This window comes from Aspergillus japonicus (assembly GCF_003184785.1).
Source record: "Aspergillus japonicus CBS 114.51 unplaced genomic scaffold BO86scaffold_151, whole genome shotgun sequence".
In the NCBI taxonomy this organism is placed as follows: domain Eukaryota; kingdom Fungi; phylum Ascomycota; class Eurotiomycetes; order Eurotiales; family Aspergillaceae; genus Aspergillus; species Aspergillus japonicus.
The window spans coordinates 1-14,444 of record NW_020291788.1 but is presented as its reverse complement, the minus strand read 5'-3'; the positions used below and the strand labels follow the sequence as shown (position 1 = coordinate 14,444).

Genomic DNA, 14,444 nt, shown 5'->3' with positions numbered 1-14,444 from the left:
CCCTCCCCCCTCCCCCCGTTGCTTTCGGTTCTCGAGTTCAAGCCTCTAACGGCCGGGATTCCGGGTTCTAGGTCGAGCGGCCCGAGGTGGAGGTCGAGTTTGCCAAAGTCCAACAGGAAGACCCCGACGAGTATTGCCGCGACCGGATCAATGAGGGGCTTTTCGAAAAGGGCATGTTCGATGACCTGGTCTACGAGGGCGCCGACAGCCCCCCCGCGTTACACCCCGACTTCCGGGCCCCCGAGGCCAATCTGGCCAAGGAAGACCCTCTGCAACGGTGGGACTGGCGGGTCGATGGCGTCTTCATTGTGGCCGCGCACAGTGCCAAGGCGCTGCGCCGGAAAATCGTGGACGTCGAGGATGCCTTCTACGTGGGCGATGCCAATGAGAACAGCATGAAGATCGCCTATCGACGAGACGGTCAAACCCGACCGGGGGCAAACCGTGGCAAGGAACAGTACGTGTGTTCGGGGAAACTTCCATGACCTCAGCATGGACCAACTAACGTGCTGTCCGCAGCTTTGGCTACGAAGACCACATCTCGCAGCCCAAAATCCGCGGGCTGGATCCCACCCCGGCCCCGGGGGAGCCCCATGCCTGTCCTCCAGGGTATATCTTCCTCGGGTTTGAGGGGGATCCCAACAAGAAGCGAGGCCCGGCCTGGGCCAAGGAGGGCAGTTTCCTGGTCTTCCGGCAGTTGGACCAGAAGGTCCCCGAGTTTGAGAAGTTCCTCGAGGAGAAGGCTTCGCAGATTCCAGGCCCCAACTACGCGGGACCTAATGGTCCAGCAAAGCTGGGTGCTCACCTGATGGGTCGATGGAAGAGCGGTACGAACTCTGCAGACCTCGATGTCATATTTCGATTCTCCCACCGAAGCCAGACTGATGAAGCATAGGCGCTCCCGTGGTGCACGCCTACGACGAGGATAAGCCCGAGCTGGCCTTTAACAACACGTTCGACTTCCGACCCAAGAAGAGCATCAAGAGCTGTCCATTTGCAGCGCACATCCGCAAGATGCGCCCTCGATCCGATAAGAAACGCGACGTGGGGACCGAAGAGGACGGGGACGAGACCGCCCTGCCCGAGCCCGACAGCGATGAAGAAGAGGCCGAAGGACAGGAAGAGGATGCCAGCGTCATTCTTCGACGAGGGATTACCTTTGGTCCGGAACTGACCGAAGAAGAGAAGCGGCTGCGGAAGACTATCGAGCACCGCGGCATTTACTTTACCTGCTATCAGAGCCTGATCCGGGATGGATTCAATTTCCTCATGACTCGTACGTGGTCACTGTCTGAATAGCCAAACCCGAATGACGCTATGAATGCTAACCGACACAGGCTGGGCGAGCAACGCCTCCTTCCCCGAGTACAAGACCAAGACCTTCCCCGATGGGCCGGGCATGGATCCCTTTGTCAACCAGAGGCTTCGCAAGGATCATCCCGAGGGCCACATCAGTCTGTATGATGGACAGAACCCCACCAAGACGGTGAAACTGAACCTGGGGATCAGCCCCTGGGTGGACCAACGGGGTGGGGAGTATTTCTTTACTCCCTCGATCAGCGCGTTAAGGGAGCACTTCTCGACGGCTTGAGGGCCTTGGGCGTGTAGTTAACTCTAGAGACAGAATGATACAAGATGATACGATTTCCAAACACTACATTTCTCTTATGTTTTGCTTCTAGCCATCCATCGAGTCACGCGGGGTCGAGCGGCAGACATCTTTCATATGCCGTCTGACGGCGTCCCGCCGAGACAGTATCTTGTGACAGTTGGGGCAAAAGTAGCACTCATATTCATGTTGTTGGCGATGGTGCCGTTGTAAACACCGGAGCAAAGTATAGACTCGGCCACATGGTCCGCCATCGACTTCGATCATGCATCTCCAACCACCATCATCCACACGATAGCTCAGAGGAAGTCCATCGGGTCTTGTCTGTTCTTTTCCCGGTTTCGCTTTGCCCATCATCGTCAGATGGCGGTGTTGGTGCAGATTTAAATCACCCAGAGAGGAGAACTTCTGGCCACATAGTCCGCCATTGAGGGCCATCTTGCATCTCCAGAGATCGCCATCAACGAGATAATCAAGACCAAGCTCGGTCTGGCCATCTTCTGCATGGCTTATAATCGTATACGAGCCATCATCATCCACCCGATAGCTACCCTGGAGGCAATTTGGTGTAGATTGCTCAGGAAAGGGATGAGCAGCGCTCTCTTGCGGAGTTGTAGGGGTTGCCATTTTCCGCGTGGATGATGGGTTTGGATCAATATGTTGAGATGCTCCTACTAGTTCTCACCAGGTACAACCAGAGGTATGTGTCTGTATATAATTGATTGCTAATGGGCAAGAGGCCATGACAGAGGATAACAATACACAAGTCCCTGCTCTGGAATCTTTGTTTGCAATCTACCAGCACAGCCCCACAAGGAGACTCGAGAAAATTCTCTTTCAATTGTTTCCCTTCATGATGGATGATAAGGGAGAACAACGAAAAGTAAGTAGAATCTCCCGTACTTGCTCTCTTCCAGAACAATGGTTGCCGTAGGCTAGCATGAGGCCATCAACGCTGTCCTCAGACCAGGGGCCATAGTCCTCGCCATGGTGGGGCATAAATATGCATACTTACAGTTAGCCGACCTAAGCAAATATCATCAACCAAATAAGCATACCTCCGACAACGACCCCCAGCAAGAAACCCAACAACATCACTGACAACCATCATCATGGGCAAGTTCAAAATCGTTCCCGTCACTCTCGATAGCACTGAGAGTGGCGTCGGGCCACTTGAGATAATCCGTAGGTCGGACGATAGGGATGCCTGGAAGGCACTTTGTTATACCCTGGTGAGCGAACTGTCCCATGGGGGATTCCTCACTGAAGTGAAGTGGCGGACCACTGCTGATGAGCCAAAGTCGATGACCGAAGATTGCTGGAAGGCCGAGGGTCAGCGCGGCCTTGTACGTGCCTTCACCACCCTCCGGACATGCCGCCCGGACCTGGACGAGCTGTACGGAGACATCCTGCGGCCTGACATCCAGCAAGTCCACTTCGTTTGACGTTACCGCGATGACTGACGTGGTGGGCTGTGAAATCTGTGTTCAGTGTAGAACCGTCCTCTACGCAGGTGTTGGCGACTACTGCTCTATCTCTACGAATAGCAAGGTGTGACCTTCTGTGCGACTTGGTGATGTATGGAGCAGGCTCGGTACTGATGGCTAGACAGATACATGCGTTCCTGATGTGAGATGGGCACTGGGGCCTGATCTAATCCACGCGATTCTCTTCCTGCCAACAGAGCGCTCTTTCCGGGCGCCGTAGATTTAGGCCCATAGCCGTTCATGGACGAGGCTGGGATCGGAGCAGCTCTTCCTCGTCGGTCACTGTATTGGCTGCGAACCATTTCTTCTCCAGATCGGAACCGGTTGGGGGTGGATGGAGGCCGTTCACCCTCCAGTACTCCCGTTTGGCCTCGTAAATCCCAAGTTCCCAGTCGATTCCTTTCGGTTTGAGGATTGGGCGAAGGATTCCATCTAGAGTACTGAAGAACATGTCCTGGACTTCTTGGGTCTCGAAGGTTCGAGCGAGATGGTAGATCGAGAGGGTGGTGAGAGCAGGGGGATGGTCTCCGCCGGCGAAGATACTGCCGGGGGGTAGTTCGAAGAAGTGGGCGTGGGCATAGAAGGCTGGTAGTCCGACACTTGTGTATAGTTTGGTCATGCCCTGGGCGATTTGCTGCTTTTCCCCGGGCGTGAAAGCGCCGGCAGTATGGTGGAATACCCACTTGGGCATCGTGGCTCGTGACGAGAATTGATGGGTGGGCAAGAAGAACAGATGGGTCGGAGAGGATGTGCGTGCACTGGCTACTAGCTAGTGTGGATATGTCCAGATTTTATGTATCTGAGAATGAAGCGCAGGATCACAGCTACTGCAATGGAGTGATCGATCACCCTCAGCAACGTCGCATTATAATCATGCAACCTCGGCAGAGAGCGTGAGGCACGACGATCATGAGAGCCGATTAATCATCGCTCCGTACCGCGGTACATCAACCCTAATTGTCAACCGGGTGACATCTATAAGACAAGCGCTTCCACTTCCAAGTTTCCGGACGAGGGGACTGAAACGTGATTGAAACCTCGCACAACGACACTCTTGGCCCCTCTAATTTGTTACCTACGATGGCCACTCTACGAGCTGCCGTCTACGTTGCGCCCCCGATCCCATTCATTGCGGTGGCCCCGTCCCAAGGCGGCGTATGGTCGCCCATATCCTGCACCCTGATCTACACTGCGACCGAAGCGGTGCTGGTTGATACTCCGATCACCGTCGACCAGACTGAGAGGCTGGTGGAGTGGATCAAGCGCATTGCCCCAGGCCGGAGATTGATCAACATCTATGTCACTCATGGCCATGGCGACCACTTCTTTGGCATCCCGGTGGTCCAAAAGCATTTCCCCGAGGCCAGGCCAGTCGCTACCCCTCGCGTAATTGCACATATGAACCAACAAGTTGAGGGACAAGTCTTTGCATCCATGTGGGAAGCTCGATTCCCCGGCCAGATCTACACTCCACAGCCAACTCCCCTGGCTCACCCCCTCCCGGACGATAACACCTTACTCCTAGATGGCTGCTGGATGCTACAGGCCATCGAGTGCGGACACTCGGACACATATGATTCAACCATCCTGTGGGTGCCGGAGCTCAAGCTCGCGGTCTGTGGCGACGTGGTGTATGGTCAGGTGCACCAGATGCTATTCGAGGCCAATACTCCGGCCAAGCGCGAAGAATGGATTCGAGCGGTGGAACAGGTGGCCGCCCTAAAGCCGGTGTATGTGGTTCCTGGCCACAAGCAGGCCGAGGAGATGGATGGAGTCTGGCACCTCGCCGCCACCAAGAAGTACATTGAGGACTTTGGGCGGATTGCGGCCAGTGGGCCCAAGGACCCGACCGAGGTTTTCACCCAGATGACCGAGTTATATCCCGACCGATTCAATCCTGCAGCCTTGAGATTGAGTTCGGTGGGCGTGTTCCAGCAAGAAAGAAACCCCCAACTGTAGGACCGCAATCAATGTTCTTCTCCATAAGGCATGTCTAGCGCCCAAGGTAGGCTACCAATGGTTTGAAGCAGTAGCTGTTCTCCAATAGGCGGGCTGAGTCCTTTCAGGGCTCCTTGGGTTATAGAACATGAATTGAATTGAATGGTTTGAAACAGACCGTTTCCTCTGTAGGGTTGCGAACGGTCCGATTGCCAGTAGACACCCCAAGCAGCAAGGGTCTCCCCACATGCTGCTAATTGGGATGGCAACGATCAAGGCATGGTGAGCTTGGCTGCCTGATCTTCGAGACACTGCGAGCGCAGGGGATGTGATAATCATAAGGTTTTAGAGAAGACAAACGCAACCAATCTAGTAGTAGCCGTATCGTCGAATCAAGCCTTATGCCACCATCAATCACATGGCAATTCAGGCAACGGTGAATGTCTCGGTACAGGCAGGCGGTCTCCTACTCCACCGAGGATGGAGAATAGTTCCACCTCGGCCTCGCCCGATGTGATTAGTGAGCAGCAACATGAGATGCGACTGCCACCGAGGGAGACGAGCTTCTTAAGCTGCTCGAGGGTCCGGGAAAGATTCTTTGGAAACGATCAGACTCTGATTACGATCACCTCCCCAGAATGAACCGACGCGACGTGGAATTCCCAGGCTTCGATGGACTCACCCTGCGAGGGTGGTTATATCCCGCGGGTCCCAACCGACCCTGCATCATACTTACCCACGGAGTATGTGGCACTGTACATACAGCCCTTGCTCTACGCTTGACTGACTGAGATCCGATTGTGGATGGGTAGTTCGCCGGGCTCAAAGAGCAATTTCTCCCGGATTTTGCGGGACACTTCCAAGCGGCGGGGTATGGGGCGATGGTGTACGACCATCGCCATTATGGATCCAGTGATGGGACCCCTCGAAACCACACCGATCCCATCCTGCAGGCTCGCGACTACTCGGCTGCGTTGGACTATGTCTCCTTGCTGCCGGAAGTTGACCCTGCCAAGGTGATCTTCTGGGGCAGCAGCCTGTCGGGAGGAGTGGCCATCTACGCGGCATCCATCGATCCTCGTGCTCAAGGGGTGGTGGTACAATGCCCGTTCCCATCTTCCGAGAGTCTCGTCACCGATCTTAAGGAACCTATTCGAAAGGCCTTCGCGGATCGTGCTGCGACCACCACCACTGCAGGGCAGGAGCCCGCCATGATCCCTGCAAGTCCCTATGCCAGTACGACACCCCGGGCTGCGAAGGAGGCGTCGATGGTCGCTGATCCCGATATTGTCGCCTACTACGCCGAATTGGACCGCCGCAACATTCCTCGTGGTTCTCGAGTCACCATGCAAAGCCTGCTCGGGATCGCGGGTTTCGAACCAAAGGCGTTCATCGGGCGGATCTCACCCCGGCCATTGTTGATGATCCTGGGTGCACTTGAGCGGACCATCCCGATTGATCTGCAGCTGCGGGCGTTCGAGGAAGCCGGACAGCCCAAGCAATTGCACCTTATCCAGGACCAAGGACATTTTGGACTCTATCATTCCAAAGGGTTTAAGGAGAACATCGAAATTCAACTGCGGTGGCTGAAGGAGGTGGTAGGGGTTTGACACGAGGCTGGGGTTCTGGCGTCACCAGATTGTATTGAAGCCAACTGTGCGGCGATGACTCCATTGTCTACTGTGCCTTTCCTCGAACTCTCCTGGGCTGTTACAACCCATGTGACAAGGTGGTCTATGTGTATGAAAGTCAAGATGCTTCTTTGGTCATGCCCCGACCAAACTGCACAGACACGCGAAATACAATTATGCTCTCGCATTTGATAGCCCCCTTAATGGGGTAACTGCTATGTGTCGGTCTCCGGTGGTCTGTACATTCATGGTTGGGGAGAGCCACCCTTGTTAGGGTTGCGAAACCTGCATCGGAGCTGGTCGATCTATGCAAAGAGTCGCGTTCAGCTGGCCAAGCATTGATTCCGGCACCTGATTAGGTTATCAGTCCAGCGTGACTCGGTATTCGGCGTGCTGACATCCTTTTCCATCCGGACAGTGTAACCCATCGGCCCCACTCTCATATCACTCATCTGCACCGAAAGTAGTCGTAGACAACTGTAAGGCGGCCTCAACATCCCGACTCTCGAATCCAGGGCTATGGCCAAGACAGATGGCCTTGTTCACCAACTCTGACTTCAGTTAGCGTCGTGATATTATAAGCCGGTATCATGGAGGCGGGAACCTACCTCGAATCAAGGTAAGCACACTAGTGAGACACGGTGCCAATCCAGGCTCCCGTGCAGATGGTGAAGATAGACACAATGAAACATTCTTCTCGCGTAGGTACTCCGCCAATTGCTCCACATCCAACCATTGTTCCCCCCCGGTTTGGCAGGCTCGGAACTGCGAGTGGTGTGGTGGAGTTCTAGCTGCACCATCACCCCGCTGGGATTGCTGAAGCTGACTCTGAGCTGATCTCCGCTTGTAACGGGACCCAAGTGTGTCTTGCTGGAAGACCGAAAGCTCTTGGGGCCTTTCTGGCTCTTGCCCGTGCAGCCAAGCGCTCAGTGATGCCTCGAAGATAGAAATAATGGTTTCGCGGGGAACGAGCGAGAGGAGCAAGCGAAAGGGCCGTCTCAGATCGTCCATCGTTGTAGCTGAACTCCGGAGAAGTGCCAACTCGTTGAGCAGACAGGCCAGGCGAAGGTGGTGGGTGAAGCTTGACATTCCCACCTCCCTGCAGTCGGGGGCGGGGACATCGGGCCGGTGGCCCGGGCCGTAGAGGCGATGTTGACCACCAAGGTGGGGAGGGAAAGCTTGAAGGTAAGAAGAGGGAGCCAGCGCGGCGGCGAGGAATGGCGGATTCCACTCGGGTTCTACCTCCTTGGCTAAGCGCGTGCATTTGTGGAGCATGGCGCACAGGGGGCTCGTGATTTCCGCGTGGGCGGCTAGAACCCCGGCCTGCATCATCTGGTCGCTCAGGGCGACGGCGGCATGGCTTATGTCTTGAATCCCCGCTTGGAGATGCGCCAGATGAGCCTTGAGAGCCTCCATATTGGCCATATGACGCGAACGATAAGCCCGTTGCGCGAGGCGGACCTGCCTCCGACGTCTCTAGGGACCGGTCAGCATCTTGTCCGCTCGAATCCTGGACAGAATCTCACTTCTGTCGCGTCTTCCGGCTGTGTGGCATCGGCGCGCATTCGAGGTCTTCCAACCTTCCTGGGTAAGGCGCTCGAGGCAGTCGGGCTGGAGTCAAGCAGGTCGTTGGAGACCTTGTCCCCGCCACATGCGAGCTGGACTCCGTGGGGGGCTGCCATTTGTGTAGTGGGTCTGACGGAGCCCAGAGAGAGGAAGCCTGAGAGTCACGTGCAGGTACAAAGCCCCTATTGCCAGACAGTATACAGGACACAATCCGCGAAGTCAAGTATGGAACCAAGGTTAAATTTGCAGTGATGCGATTGCATTGAGGCGATTGCATAGATGATTCGTATATATAGTAGTAATCAGGCGCACTGGGCCTCGGCCCGACAGATCACTAATCAAGGGGGGCTGCACGAGCGAGATCGACGGTAGACAGTAGACCGTAGACCGTAGACCGTAGACCGTAGACGACTTGGTTTAGCTGTTTTCAGGAAACACCTAGAGGAAGAAAGCAGTCAATTGAATACTATTAGGTCAGGCGGGTGTCCTTCACTCACGGGCACGGTTGATCAAGTTCCCCCGTGGGCCGTGCCAAGAAGGCCGACTGCGGCGGACGGAACCCTTCCAACCCCCCGCTCCGCGCTGATGATAATCATGATATCCGGGAAATGGGAATACTTAAGCACTGTATAGTACCTACTCCCTATCGGTACTGGGTAGTATCAATCGTTTGATCATTTCATCCAATTCCTTTAGTCCTTCTCATCTACCTAGTATCCACAGGCTTCCTACCAAAATGGCTCCTATCCACGTTGGCTGCCCACTCTTCGATTTCCAGACTATTGACGTCATTGGACCCTGCGATCTGCTCAATTCAGCGAGTAAAATGCTCCTGGAGGGGATCAATTACTACGCCCCGGTCGATCCAAGTCTTGTGGCCAAGGCACCCGAATTCGTCTTCCACCATATCGGCGAGACCATGGAGCCGGTGCACCTGCTTACAAGCTCCGTGACCGTCATCCCCACGGTGGCGGTGGACAACGTCCCTAATCTGGACATTCTCATTGTCGGGGGCGATATTCCGGCCAAAACCAAGCTTCCTCCCAAACTGCAGGACCTCATTCGCCGCCATGCGGCCTCGGGAAAGTTACTGTTTACGACCTGCACCGGAGCCGCGGTGGTGGCAGCCACTGGCGCTCTAGACGGCCGAAGGGCCACCGTCAACAACCTCGAATACAACTGGATTAAGAAGCAGTACCCGAATGTGAAGTGGACGCAGGAGAAAAAGTGGATTGTGGACGGCAACATCTGGACGGGGAGTGGCGCTGTGGCGGGAATGGACATGGTCGCCCACTGGATCAAAGAGACTTATGGGCTCGACCTGCTGATTCAGGCAGCATTATCGCTGGATTACGAACCACGCGATGTGGACGGACTGTTCAATGTGCTACCCCAGCGGTACGATTCGACCGGAAACAAGATTTCCACCCATGTCTTTCCCGACGAGGTCTGAGGTCACGCGATGCTGAACCCAAAGTGGCGCAGGTTGGAGGTCGGGGGCACGGATCACTGGTCAAATATTGAAGGAGGAGCCCCTGTCACACTAGAGAGTGTATCCATCAGAAATAGATCGCCCCATAGCTTCTCATCTTCAATCCTCTGGACTTCTGTAGCAACCGCGCTCGGTGGGGTGGGTACATCGTGAGCTGCGGCGACGTGACGCATAGAATACCGCACTGCTGGGCAGCGGTGCAGCCCTGGATTAGAGGGGGCGGTGCGATTCCAAGCCGCAAGCTCGTGGTGTGCATGGCAGCTATCACCCCCCTGTGCGCCCTTCTCGGTTGCCAATGCATAGGAAGTTCTCACACTTTTCATGATCTCCGGCAGCCTCGCAAAGAGGCTCTTGGTGGGTATTTGCCTGTCTGTCAAAGGCTCAATAGCTTGGAACTGGGACAGCAGTTGACCAATGTATTCCTGTAGATTCACAGTCTGCCGCGCGAGATCAACGTTCCACTGGGGTACTTCCGGCAGTCCCACGGACAACCTGTACAGCACAAAGACAACCAAAATAACCTGGTACCAGGTAGGAAATGGGAAGCTACTTTGCTCTGTAACCGGAAGGGCGCAAAATATAGCGAGATAGCCTTGTGCAGAACTGACACATTTGATCAGGTTGCTGATGACCCGTGGATGTGCAGACAAGATGGTGGACGCTTTTTCTCTTTCTCGAGATGGAGGTCTTCTCTGCCCGTAGCAATACACCAATCCCATTTCTTCGATTCGGATCTTGACGGCATAATAGCGGTCAATCAGCAACACTGAGATTCAAAGTCAGCTAAATTGGACGTCACGAGGCCTTGAGAACAGCCTACCGTTGTCGCAAAGATCTGTTGACAGAGAAGACCACCATTCGTCTAACCATGTTGTAAACCGTTCAGCATGGATGTACAAACGAGGGCTATGAATACCTTCTGATCGATAAGTCTCGCAGACATCGTCAGTAAACTGCAGGACCTTCGTTATCGGATAGATCAAGAGGTCGGTCTCAAACTCTGGTTCCCGCTGCAGCAGCATCGCGCATTGAAGCATGTCCTTGTGGAATCGGAGGTTATTGGGCTTTCCCGAGGCCAATGCAATGCTGTCAGAGTAAGCTTAATACTATGCGCGCCTATCAAGGTATAGCATGGCATCTTACATGCTAGACATGTAATAACAGCCCAAATAAGCTCGGCATGCATCCCGAGCATACGGATCCCTCAGTTCATTTCGCTGCTCGACTACGTCGGCCGTCGCTTGGTCGAGTCGCAGATCAATGGCCATGCTGATCGCAATGTGTAGGTACTGGTATTCTTGCTGACTCCCTGGAATGAACGAGAAATGGAACCTGGCAATAGTCAGGCTGCTCATACCCCGAACGGACGACAAAGACCAGTAGGGACCACGGGAACTGAGATCTTACCAGGCAAGGTGGACAAGTAATCCCTGGAGCAGATCTAAGTCCTTCTCGCCAGCGATGACAGCCTGCTGGCCGAGGGACTCTCTAAATTGTCGGATCAGAGCGTCTTGAATATGGCAGTAGTTTGATGAAGCAGCGCCGAGAGCTGCAAGCAATAGGAAGGGGCGATTTTTAGCCATTGATGCAGCAGTGCAGGCGCTTGGGAGTCGCACAAACGGGAAGTAGGATGCCATGCCGCGGAATCTGTCTAGCAGATGCTCGAGGACGACAGGACTGAGTCCTAAACTGGTCACCCACGCGGCATCTATAGCAGTAGAGGAGTCCCACGAAGTTTCCATAGTATTCTGGTGTTCGCCTGACTCCGGGCCTGTGGCCATCGCAGGACTAGGAAGGACATCTTCGCTCATCCACTCGACTGCTTGGTGGTGCCTGTCACCAGGATAATCGGTTATTGCAGGCGGTCCAGAATCGTCATCAAGCGGTGTTCGGACCTCGGTAAGGGGATCAGTCGAGCGCGAAAGAAGACCGATTATATTGGTGAGTTTGGTCTCAAGATCGGCCAGTCGCCTCCATCCCCACCCTATTAGCCTAACTGGCCTGTTGACTGGATTGTTCCCAGGGGACACTTACGGTTTAGGGCGTTGTACAACTCGAGCTCGCTGCCTCGGCGCCGGAAAAACACACTGAGAGTTTGATCTGGCACATCTACTGAAATTAGCCGGAGATTGATGAAATACATGCCCAGGTAAAGAGGTACCGCGCACTTAGTACAAGGCTGTCCCTCTCCGGGTTGAACACATTTCACCTTGAGGACACGGCATTTCTCGCATGCAGGTGTCACTTTCTTTCCCTGGAGAGGCGTGTGTCCTATTATGGCGGTATCCATCATCAGCCACTCACTCTGTTGCGATCTCAATATTGTAGCGCAGGGGATTGAGGGGCTTCGATGCGCTCAGACATAAGACACCTGGCAGAAATGTCAGCTGACAAATCAACCATCTACCCCTCACCTTCCGAAGGCCTCCGAATTATTTGGCCGCGTACGACGACAATCAATACATACATTATATAAGGTGTCCAGCTGTAATCGGTCCATGTACTGCCAGACCATTTGTATATCCACTGACTCATTTCGAACCGCATTTGAAAGGCCCAATATCAGAATCTGCTGATCAATAAGATTCCGGGCTGACTGGCTCGGCGGAAGAGATGGTGGGAGTTCCCGATTGTAAATCTTAGAGGCTACTAATGACATACTCTATTGCTGCCAGAGCCTGACAGCGCGATGTAGATAGAGCAACTAGCCTTTGAGATAGCCACTCTGTATACCAAGCCGGGTCTCCTAAATTACTTTCTTATTCCTATTTAACCACCAATACTGAACACAACTACCACAACGAGCTACTCGGTGTCACTAAGTCTAAAAATAGATAGGAAAAATACAATTCTATAATCATTTCCCAGCGTGCTATGGTATGGTCCGGGAATCAAGAAATTGAGACAAGAAACCGGGCAGACAAACAGCCAGTAGGTTGCGGCGGTATTGTAAGTGCCTTGTTTTATACAGCACAACCTTACCTAAGTTCTGTCTTCTCAATCTAAGTAGTTCACCATTGCTGCGGCGATCGCCCAAAAGTGATTCTGCAGTGCAAGATGTCAACAACTGAAGATAAATAGTTAGCCGAGGGTATTCTAAATGCCTTGTCTTATCTGGCGCTGCAAGTTGTACAAGTAGACCGATTATACTTTGTAAATCAGCCTAGATAGGAGTATAAGGCTGGTGTATCCGTATGCAAGGTGTGGTTGTCGGAAATTAGCAATAAGAATATGGCCTGGATTATCTTAGAATATCACAGACCAGCATCCCTGTCCACTATCCGCATCACAGCCTGTTCCGCCGGCCGAACCTCTAGGAATTGCTGGATTCTTAAACACGAGTCACTATCCCAGTACATGAATACGATCGGAGAGGACGCAACAAAGAACTCCCAGTATTAAGGATACCACCCAGTTTCCGCCCAGTCTACCAGCACAACGTCAAACAACCGTTTCCCTTGCCTATTGCAACGGCTACTATCGCCCAGCAACCATAATGCTTTTCAACTGGACATCTTTATGTGTTAGCATCAGCTGATGCCCTTTGAGAAGGCTTAGGAGATATTCCTTATAGTAGCAAACCTTGCAGTCCGGCCGCCTATTCTGTTCAATGTGCGCGCGGTAATTCGCAACCATGCCTGCGACGAAGTTTGCTTCCCCAAATATAGGGTGCTAAGGATCTCGGCAAGCCGCCCCTGCGGTTGTGAAACAGGTAGTGGTGCAGACGGCCGCCATCCAGACCGCCATAGAAATTAGATTCGGACACGGAACCTGTCGGAGTTTATCAAAGGATCTGCTGGAGATGATCGACAATGTCGTCTTTCTCGTCCTCTGCCAATGAGGGTCAAATTGTGTTTAGCCGCTCGCTGGGGATACGCTTCATGACCAGGAATGTTACAAGCGTCTCGGTGTCCTTATACATAGCGTACAGTCGAGGCGCTGGAATGATGGGGCCATGGTGCTTGAGAAATATCAGAACCTGGCCTTCGTAAGCTTTGACGCCACGGCCGAATTTTACTACAATCCCGCCATTCATTGCGACTACCTTATATAGGCGGTCAAAAAGAATATTTGTGCACGCACGAATTTCTTTCTTGCTTGGTAAGGGGGATTCGAGAAGCGAGTTCCTGATAAAAGGCAGCAGTTCCGGCTCCCAGACCATTGCAAGGGGACTTGAGGGTATGGGGCAAGAAGTTTAAAGGAGGTTATGTGCGGCTACAATAAAGCTAATGGACAAGTCATCAGTGACAACTTGTGTGTTGCCATTACCATGTGACTTAGACCCGCAGCTATGCAGCTGTCGCAGTGTATTGAACATTCCTGCTGGAGGCCTCTGCTCACTGTGTCTCTGTAACAGGTCTGTGACAATATGTGGCTGGAGAACATTAGTAGTAGGCCTAGGAATAGTACAGTCTAGGCCTTGGAAAAGACTGCAAAGACCAAGGACCGGACTGCACTAGACCAGACCGCACCGGTCTTTAGTTCTAAGTTGTGGTTTTATATTATTAAAAATTATATAACTAGTTTATATTTTTTATATTCTGGTTTTACCAGTTATTTTATATATTATATAATACTATTTTTAATAATTATTATTCTTTTTATTTAGAAATCTAGACTGGATTTTTAGGGTTTACATTAGGGTTTACATTAGGGTTTACATTAGGGTTTACATTAGGGTTTACATTAGGGTTTACATTAGGGTTTACATTAGGGTTTAC

General features: G+C 53.0%; 8 protein-coding genes across 8 annotated transcripts; 4 read left to right on the top strand and 4 right to left on the bottom strand.

Annotated features, from left to right (window-relative positions):
* Window positions 1–71: 71 nt before the first annotated feature.
* BO86DRAFT_394021 (uncharacterized protein) lies at window positions 72–1,592 on the top strand (the record flags this gene model as incomplete). Its single annotated transcript, XM_025673150.1, has 4 exons — window positions 72–457; window positions 520–827; window positions 896–1,276; window positions 1,338–1,592. Coding segments are annotated over 4 exons (1,329 nt in total), but the record flags the coding sequence as incomplete, so codon positions are not given.
* Window positions 1,593–3,192: 1,600 nt separating this feature from the next.
* On the bottom strand, window positions 3,193–3,847 carry BO86DRAFT_394020 (tautomerase family protein). Its single transcript, XM_025673149.1, has one exon. It carries the CDS (start codon window positions 3,785–3,787, stop codon window positions 3,335–3,337), a length of 453 nt encoding a protein of 150 aa, XP_025521636.1. The 5' UTR covers window positions 3,788–3,847; the 3' UTR covers window positions 3,193–3,334.
* A 278-nt stretch (window positions 3,848–4,125) lies between these two features.
* Window positions 4,126–5,098, top strand: BO86DRAFT_394019 (MBL fold metallo-hydrolase). The gene has a single exon (XM_025673148.1). The coding sequence runs from the start codon at window positions 4,177–4,179 to the stop codon at window positions 5,053–5,055; it is 879 nt and encodes a 292-aa protein (XP_025521635.1). The 5' UTR covers window positions 4,126–4,176; the 3' UTR covers window positions 5,056–5,098.
* A 574-nt stretch (window positions 5,099–5,672) lies between these two features.
* On the top strand, window positions 5,673–6,644 carry fma-AT (acetyltransferase fmaC; the record flags this gene model as incomplete). The annotated part of the gene is made up of 2 exons (XM_025674841.1): window positions 5,673–5,777; window positions 5,847–6,644. The coding sequence occupies 2 exons, from the start codon at window positions 5,673–5,675 to the stop codon at window positions 6,642–6,644; spliced, it is 903 nt and encodes a 300-aa protein (XP_025521634.1).
* Window positions 6,645–7,109: 465 nt separating this feature from the next.
* BO86DRAFT_414404 (bZIP transcription factor) lies at window positions 7,110–8,486 on the bottom strand (the record flags this gene model as incomplete). The annotated part of the gene is made up of 3 exons (XM_025674840.1): window positions 8,192–8,486; window positions 7,274–8,141; window positions 7,110–7,216 (listed from the first exon to the last, which is right to left on the bottom strand). Exons 1-3 carry the CDS (start codon window positions 8,345–8,347, stop codon window positions 7,110–7,112), a joined length of 1,131 nt encoding a protein of 376 aa, XP_025521633.1. The 5' UTR covers window positions 8,348–8,486.
* A 413-nt stretch (window positions 8,487–8,899) lies between these two features.
* Window positions 8,900–9,803, top strand: BO86DRAFT_394018 (putative thij/pfpi). The gene has a single exon (XM_025673147.1). It carries the CDS (start codon window positions 8,968–8,970, stop codon window positions 9,682–9,684), a length of 717 nt encoding a protein of 238 aa, XP_025521632.1. The 5' UTR covers window positions 8,900–8,967; the 3' UTR covers window positions 9,685–9,803.
* On the bottom strand, window positions 9,738–12,013 carry BO86DRAFT_327418 (fungal specific transcription factor domain-containing protein; the record flags this gene model as incomplete). The annotated part of the gene is made up of 6 exons (XM_025668609.1): window positions 9,738–10,489; window positions 10,640–10,809; window positions 10,867–11,055; window positions 11,131–11,707; window positions 11,752–11,832; window positions 11,899–12,013. 6 exons carry the CDS (start codon window positions 12,011–12,013, stop codon window positions 9,738–9,740), a joined length of 1,884 nt encoding a protein of 627 aa, XP_025521631.1.
* A 964-nt stretch (window positions 12,014–12,977) lies between these two features.
* Window positions 12,978–13,885, bottom strand: BO86DRAFT_423702 (uncharacterized protein; the record flags this gene model as incomplete). The annotated part of the gene is made up of 3 exons (XM_025675412.1): window positions 12,978–13,112; window positions 13,216–13,376; window positions 13,600–13,885. 3 exons carry the CDS (start codon window positions 13,883–13,885, stop codon window positions 12,978–12,980), a joined length of 582 nt encoding a protein of 193 aa, XP_025521630.1.
* Between the last annotated feature and the right edge of the window lie 559 nt (window positions 13,886–14,444).